This window comes from Nicotiana sylvestris, chromosome 1 (assembly GCF_000393655.2).
Source record: "Nicotiana sylvestris chromosome 1, ASM39365v2, whole genome shotgun sequence".
NCBI classification, from domain to species: Eukaryota; Viridiplantae; Streptophyta; class Magnoliopsida; order Solanales; family Solanaceae; genus Nicotiana; species Nicotiana sylvestris.
This window is the reverse complement of record NC_091057.1, coordinates 101,764,768-101,772,873: the sequence shown is the minus strand read 5'-3', so window position 1 is coordinate 101,772,873 and position 8,106 is coordinate 101,764,768. Positions and strand designations below refer to the sequence as shown.

Genomic DNA, 8,106 nt, shown 5'->3' with positions numbered 1-8,106 from the left:
CGCCTCTTTACTTTTCTCGCACGGCTGCAACATCGCCACCTTCATTTAAATTTTGTACCGGCTGAAAGATCGCCAACCTATTCAAAGGCATCATAGTTCGGAGGCACCATCTACATGGCCCGATAACATTATTTCATGGCCTGCGAATTTTTATTTACGCTCTTCATAGCCCGGGACGTCATGGTCCAAGGACGTCATCCTAACCGTCCAAAGACAACATTCATGGTCCAATGAGAACTTGCATCACGTTTAAATTTATGTACAATCTATGTTGTATTTCCCACTTGCAGGTACACCGGCTAGCAAACGGCCGTCTCAGTGGTAGCGATCCCGCTCCGGTTCTTGCAGCCTATCAGACTTCAACTATCCTTCTCAACTTAGGCATCGCGTCCGTTCCTTTCAATAACTCTATCGGCATATTTCGTCGATGGATCCTGAACTACATATGGCCTGATTCCTGTAAGACCAGGGATATGTAGGCAGCTCAAGAGCCAGAGCTAAGTCAGAATTCTTTGCAAATCGTCTCTTTCAGTCAAAATTGGCCATCATATCTTTACCCGACAACTCTTTCATCCTTGCCGGGTAAAGAGGGGCAGCTGTTGATACCCAATTTTTCCCTATAAATTTCTTTTACATGCAAATACTTTCAAATATCATATACATACATATATAAGTATGCCCAAGTGTTTTAGCATTTTTCCAAATTTTTAAGAGATTTTTAAATTGATTTATTGCTCAATAATTATTCCCAAAATTATCACTTTGGTGAATAACTTATTTTATTCTCATATTTATACCAAAATATAGGTAGGTTACTTTTCATATATTTTTACAAATTAATTTGGTATTTTAAAAGCTAAATTGCATATAATTGCAATTTTAGCCTGCTTTAAGATTTAATAGCATTTTATAATTATGAAACTGGTTCCAATATTTTTAAATTAATATTTATATACTATTAACGGATCCAGTGCTTTTAATTTGCTTTCAAAATCATTTTTTACTATTTTTATAAAATAAAAAGGGAAAACTGGCTATTTAAATTTTGGCCTCAGTTCGTTTCAATTGTAGCCCCATTACATTTCGATTTTAGCCTAAAATTGACCCAATTTCAAACTCAAATTCGGACCAGCCCAATTCCTTTTGACCCAACCCCTAACCCAACTCAAACGACCCAACCCGGTTCCCCACCTACCTTCTTAAATCTAGGTCGTTGATCATTTGGATCAACGGCCACTATTCGCCCTACAATAATTAAACACAGGTGGCTACCCTAATCCCTCATTCTCACTTGGCCTGCCGACTTTGAATCCCAAACCCTCTCAAATCCTCTCAAAAACTCTCCGAAACCCTAGCCTCCTCCTACCCCCTTTTCAACCACCGGTCACCGGAATCCATGGCTTCTCAGACCATGGATAGTTGGTACTCACCTATCTTCACTAGTAAGCCAGGGTTGTTCGAAACTTTGAGGCTTGACCTCGACGATTCCCTCTCCGATCTTCTCCGATCTTCTCAGTCCTTTGATTTCATGGCTCCTCCGGCCATGCTCCGGCATATTCAAGACTTAGGAGCCTGATTCTTGACCTCTCCGACTCAAGATCGGACCTGTTTCCAAGCCTTTCTCATTTCTAGGGTTTCTCCGAAACCCTAAGCTATTCAAGGTCCTTTCACCGTTATTTGCTTAGATCTATACTGTATCTATGCTTTTCTTGCCATCTAAAGTGTTTTCCCCAAAGGTTTCTTTTCAAAATTGTTTCTCTTCGATTTTAGGGTTTCCAAAAGTTTTACCCTTATTATGTTACTTTGTAAAAGGTTTTAATCAAATTCTTTCCGTAATTGTCTTATGCCCGTTCGAAATCAGAATCCCTTAACCAAAGGGAGACTTTATGTGATTGGTTGCAAACTATTTTCTTACCTTTTCTTACTTGTTTTCTGCACTATAAAAGGGGACTACCCTTCTACACTTGAACACACTTTGAATTGCATACTCTTACACACACACTCTCAATTACAATACTCATTCAATTATCTACTCTCTTCTGAGATCTTTTGTACTGCTTGCTTGCAATTTGGCTTACAAGACTTATGCTTTCACTTATTTGTTTCCCTGAAACTGGTATGTCCTAATTTTGATTCCAGCATCATCCCTATGTGTTTACTTTACAGTTGCTATGCTCTTGGCTACTTTCCTGTTCATGTTCTGTATTGAATATGCTACCCTCTCTTTGCATCTGCTATTTGTTGTGAATTCCCCATACCCCTACTCCCTTTTATGTGTTTGAGTTAAGGTTTATGGCCTGGCAGTATCCAAATTGCTGCTCAGGTTTGAACCTGATCCTCAATGGATCTTAACTCCCAAAATGTGGCCTAGTAGACTGGTTAGGGTGTGCCAGCACTCCTTATTATTGGGTATGACCACCAGTTTACGCTGGACTTCCCCTAATTCCCCTCTACTGCACTTGCACTTACTCTTAGCCTCTATGTTCTGCCCCCCCTCCTATGAGCCTTGCCTTGGGACTTTGAGTTCCCTCTAAGCTTGGACATTTGAGGGCTGGCCCTTCTACACTACACTATAATTTGATTCTGCAATGATATTTGGGGGTGTAAGCATTGCCTGGAGTTCTTGAAGCTCCTTGGAACTTTGACTCATCCCAAATAAGAGAAAGGCTTTTGAAATCTGATCTTTGGAAGTTGGTTTATTTCATATTTCAGACCTGGGGTCTGAATTAGGCTCTCCTTGGTTGGAATCTTTAATTTCTGGTATATTTCTTATCTTTTTCTTATTCATTCTGGTTTGTAATAAACTGTTGGGGTGTTCGTGAAAAGGGAGGGTCAGTCCTGCATGCAAAGGGGTAGATACCATGTTCATAGGGAATTACTATACTTCTGAAATTCTGCATCTCATGTAGATACCATGTTCATAGGGAATTACTATACTTCTGAAATTCTGCATCTCATGTAGATACCATGTTCATAGGGAATTCCTATATTTCTGAAATTCTGCATTTCATGTAGATACCATGTTCATAGCTTTTTCTGCACTTCATATAGATACCATGTCTATAAGTCGTTTTTGAAATTCTCTATATCATATAGGTAATATGCCTATAGGACTTCCTACATTTTGCATATGCATCTATCACTAGGCAAACCTGTTTATAAGATTTAAATAACTAACTGCATATAGATGACCTGCCTATAGGATTTCTGCATGACAATAACAACGCTTAAAATCACTAACGCCTAGAAAGCATGCATATAGGAGCTATCAACCAAACCTGAATCGTCAACTCGCTTATAAGCCTAAAATCAGTAGCAATAATGTTTAACGCCTGCAGATCTTATGTCCATGTAATTGACAATTCTTTTTTCTGCAATCAGTTTACTTTTTTATTTCTGAAACTAATAGGTATCAAGCCTATAGGTTCCGTTTAACACCTAGGCAAGCGTTAGGGTAAAAACTATAATTGCATCAGTCTTTGATAATTACAACCAGCAAGTAGGCCTAATTTGGACTTCTTATCTGAAAATACGTGATAAATCAGCTTGCCTTAATGTTTAAGTTTAATTCAGACCTAATTAGTACGTGTAAGACATGCTAAACTATATGATTTTCTCTGATTTAAGGAGGTTTATTTGAGCCATATCTGCTTACTTGCTTTCCCAATACTTGCTGTATATGTTTTGAATGTCGCCTTAGAATTTTATCCTTTTTAAAAAACTGCAAAAGCCCCAGCTCCCTCCCTTTTAGGATTAGTAGTCCCATATGCCTCTGGGGCTGATAGGATTGGGATGGGTAATAGCATGCAATAAGTAACGATACTATTCCGCGCTTTAATACCTTAACGGGGTGGGAAGGGTAGATATGGAGATGATGACCGATGCGCTAATATCACGTGCGACCCCTCTTTTTTGAGGACTGATTGCTGGGTATTGCATTGAAGTGATCCATATTAATAGTAAACCTAGGACCCCCCTCCCCTTATTTTCTTTCATTTCTTCTCGTGAAACCATTCAAATCTTTTTTTCACAAATATTTGTCCTCTCTATCTACCTTCAAAAGTTTTCAACCTAATTGCAATGTTGTATGCAAGTCATTATTAAGCCTTGATTGTTTACTTATAAAGTCACAATTGTAACATGGTCGGGCCCACGCTAGTGCATCTTGAGGGGTGCCTAACACCTTCCCCTCGAGATAATTTCTAGCCCTTACCGGAACTCTGGTTTTTTCCAACTCATACCTTTCTTAAAGTGTCCTAATGCACTATAATCATTAGGTGGCGACTCTTCAAAATTCCCAAACCCAATTCTTGAAAGGGAATAGAGTTGTCCTCCCAATGTCGTAACCCGACTTCGACCCGTAGAAAAAGGGGGCGTCGACAGCATGGCGACTCTGCTGGGGAACTTCTTTAGGCTTTTACCATTGCATGTTGCTTGTGACTTTACTATCTCATTGCTTTATATATTGTCTTTTATTCTTTCACTACGAAACTGACTTGGCTCTTCATGTCTTTTCTTTCCTTTAACTGCTTTCCTTTACTACTTTATTTCAATACTATTGTGATTACTGCAATTATTGTAATCATTTATCTTATGAACGTGGAAATACATGTCAATTTGTTTCATTCTTGTGAACTGCATCTTCAACATCATATTCCACTCGTGCCAAACAAATACCATAGCGATGCTTATAATGAGTGGTTGCGCTCTTCCAATATTATCACCCTTTAAAGTTGGCAAAGGTGTATTTGCGGTAAAACCAGTCGATCAGCGGTGCAGTCGACGGTTCCGTGCCTTTCCCTCTTGAGTTGTCCGCTCAAGGGTACCTGTCTAATACCCTAATAGAAACCTTACTATGTTTAACTGTGCATGCATCATGGTCAAACCTAGCCGAGTCAGTTATGTTGTCCGCATAATGACTCATTAAGATAACCTTGTCCAAAGTCCTCTGGGTTTCCTTGAAACCCAAATGGACACCACCATATTCTGTACATTTATTTGGAGAACTAAATGCTTTTATGTTGATTATTGGTATTAAATAGTCGAGTCCGGTGGGGGTGAGGTCTTAACCCTTTTGTTTTGCAGAAAAATGGATGACAAAGTTCCTGACTTCGGTATGGTAAACATACCTTCACTCTTGCAGACTTGGTGGAGAAACCTCCCACCGAGCAGCCAAATCAACGAATGGAAAGAGAGAGTCACCAAGGCTAGTGAGAAGCTAGAATACCTAGAGTACAACTTGCTTTTGCAATATTTGATATTATTGAGTCAATTGTGGCTAGATATGAGTGGTTTGGAGGCAGATTAGAGGGGAAAGGCCCCGGTAGAGTTCTGAATTGATTGTGGAGTGAGGTAAGTGTTGAGCTTAACCTTAACTTGAGGGAATTAGGAACCCTTAGACTATGTGCTATATGAATTTCATGTGTTGCAGTGTATATTGGATTGGCCTGCCAAGACGGTGACCTTAGTCTTGCTAGGGTTGCCTCGATTAGAGTGGAGAGGGATTCCTAGCTATTTTACCAGCATGGTTATCTCTTATGTGAAGGCTCGGCTTATGGTTGAGACGGGGTGTTTAGCTTATTTGGCTTATATTCGCGGTTCTAGTGTGAAAATTCCTTCCATGGATTTAGTACTTGTTGTTTATGAGTTTCCAAAGGTGTGTCCTGCAGATCTGCAGGGGATGCCACTCGACATAAACATTGACTTCTGTCTTGATTTGGCTACGGGCACCCAACATATTTCTATTCTGCCATACCTTATGGCCCCGCTAGAGTTTAAAGAAATGAAGGAGAAATTGCAAGATTTACTTGAGAAAGGCTTCATTAGACCTAGTGTCTCACCCTAGGGTGTGTATGTGTTGTTCTTGAAGAAGAAGAATGGATCGATGAGGATGTGCATAGATTATCGGCAGTTGAACAAAGTCACCATCAAGAACAAGTATCCATTGCCAAGGATTGATGACTTATTTGATCAACTTCAGGGTGCCAAGGTGTTTTCAAAGATTCATTTGAGGTCTGGCTACCATCAGTTGAGGATTAGGGCATCCGATGTCCCTAAGACAACTTTTCAGATTTGATATGGGCATTATGAGTTTCTAGTGATGTCATTTGGTTTGACAAATTCCCTAGCATCATTTATGGATTTGATGAACCGGGTGTTCATGCCCTATTTGGATTCCTTTGTGATTATGTTTATTGATGATATCTTGATTTACTCCCGTAGTTGAGAGGAGCATGAGCGACATCTTCGGATTGTACTTCAAACTCAAAGAGACAACCAATTATATGCTAAGTTTTCAAAATGTGAGGGTTTCTTGGGGCACGTAGTATCGACAGAGGGCATTCAGTTGGATCCTAAGAAGATTGAGGCAGTTCAGAACTGGCCTAGACCCATTTCAGCTACGGAGATCCGAAGTTTCTTGGGTTTGGCGGGCTATTACCGTCAGTTCGTGGAGGGGTTTTCATCTATAGAAGCCCCATTGACCAGGTTGACCCAGAAGGGTTCCCCCTTTAAATGGTCAGACGAGTGTGAGGCGAACTTTTAGAAGCTCAAGACTGCTTTGACAACGACGCCAATGTTGGTGTTGCCTACAGGTTCAGGATCTTACACGGTATATTCTGATGCATCTAGTATTGGACTTAGTGCGGTATTGATGCAGGATGACAAGGTGATTGCATATGCATCACGAAAGCTGAAGGTTCATGAGAAGAACTACCATGTTCATGACTTAGAGTTGGCAGTCATTATTCATGCACCGAAGATTTAGAGGTACTATCTTTACGGTGTGTCGTGTGAGGTATTCATGGATCATCGGAGCTTGCAGCATTTGTTCAAACAAAAGGATATCAATTTGAGGCAGGGGAGGTGGTTAGAGCTATTGAAAGACTATAATATCACCATCTTGTATTATCCCTGGAAGGTCAATGTAGTGGCTGATGCCTTGAGTAGAAAGGTAGTGAGTATGGGCAGCCTTGCGTACATTCCAGTCGGTGAGAGACCGCTTGCATCAGATGTTAAGGACTTGACCAATCAATTCGTGAGTTTGGATGTTTCAGAGCCCAATCATGTTATAGCTTGTACAGTCGCTCGATCTTCATTGTTTGAGTGCATTGGGGAGCGGCAGTATGATGACCCTCATCTGCTTGTCTTTAGAGACACAATGCAACATGGAGGTGCTAAGCAGGTTACTATAGGAGATGATGGATTTTTGAGGATGCAGGGTTGTGTTTGTGTGCCCAATATAGATGGACTTCATGAGTACATTCTTGAAGAGGCCTAAATTTCCCTGTATTTTATTCATCCGGATGCAGCCAAGATGTATCAGGACTTGCGGTAGCATTATTGGTAGAGGAGGATGAAGAAGGATATAGTTGCATATGTAGCTCGGTGTCTAAATTGTCAGCAAGTAAAGTATGAGCATATATTTGGTGGTTTGCTTTAGAAGATAGAGATTCCTGAGTGGAAGTGGGAACGTATCACTATGGATTTTGTTGTTGGACTCCTATGGACTCAGAGAAAGTTTGATGCGGTATGAGTCATTATGGATAGGCTGATCAAGTTAGTGTATTTCATTCCTGTGGCAGTTACCTATTATTCAGAGTGGTTGGCTGAGATTTACATCTGCGAGATCGTTTGTCTTCACGGCGTGCCCATATTTATCATTTTTGATCTAGGTACGGAGTTCACCTTGCATTTTTGGAGGGCAGTACAATGTGAGTTAGGCACACAGGTTGAGTTGAGCACAACATTTCATCCTCAGACGGACGGACAGTCCGAACGCACTATTCAGATATTGGAGGAGATGTTTTGCGCTTGTGTTATAGACTTCGGAGGTTCTTGGGATCATTTCTTTCCACTTGTGGAATTTGCCTACAACAACAGCTACCAATCGAGCATTTAGATGGATCCCTATGAGGTATTATAGGGATCTAGGTACGGAGTTCCCTATGAGGTATTTAGATGGGTAACTGCCACTGCCTGTGGCAGTTACCTATTATTCAGAGTGGTTGGCTGAGATTTACATCTGCGAGATCGTTTGTCTTCACGGCGTGCCTATATTTATCATTTTTGATCTAGGTACGGAGTTCACCTTGCATTTTTGGAGGG

The 8,106-nt window shown here is 40.6% G+C and overlaps 1 protein-coding gene across 1 annotated transcript; it reads left to right on the top strand.

The window, feature by feature from the left end:
• The first annotated feature begins 6,802 nt into the window (after nucleotides 1-6,802).
• Nucleotides 6,803-7,279, top strand: LOC138872616 (uncharacterized). Its single transcript, XM_070150951.1, has one exon. It carries the CDS (start codon nucleotides 6,803-6,805, stop codon nucleotides 7,277-7,279), a length of 477 nt encoding a protein of 158 aa, XP_070007052.1.
• The last annotated feature ends 827 nt before the right edge of the window (nucleotides 7,280-8,106 follow it).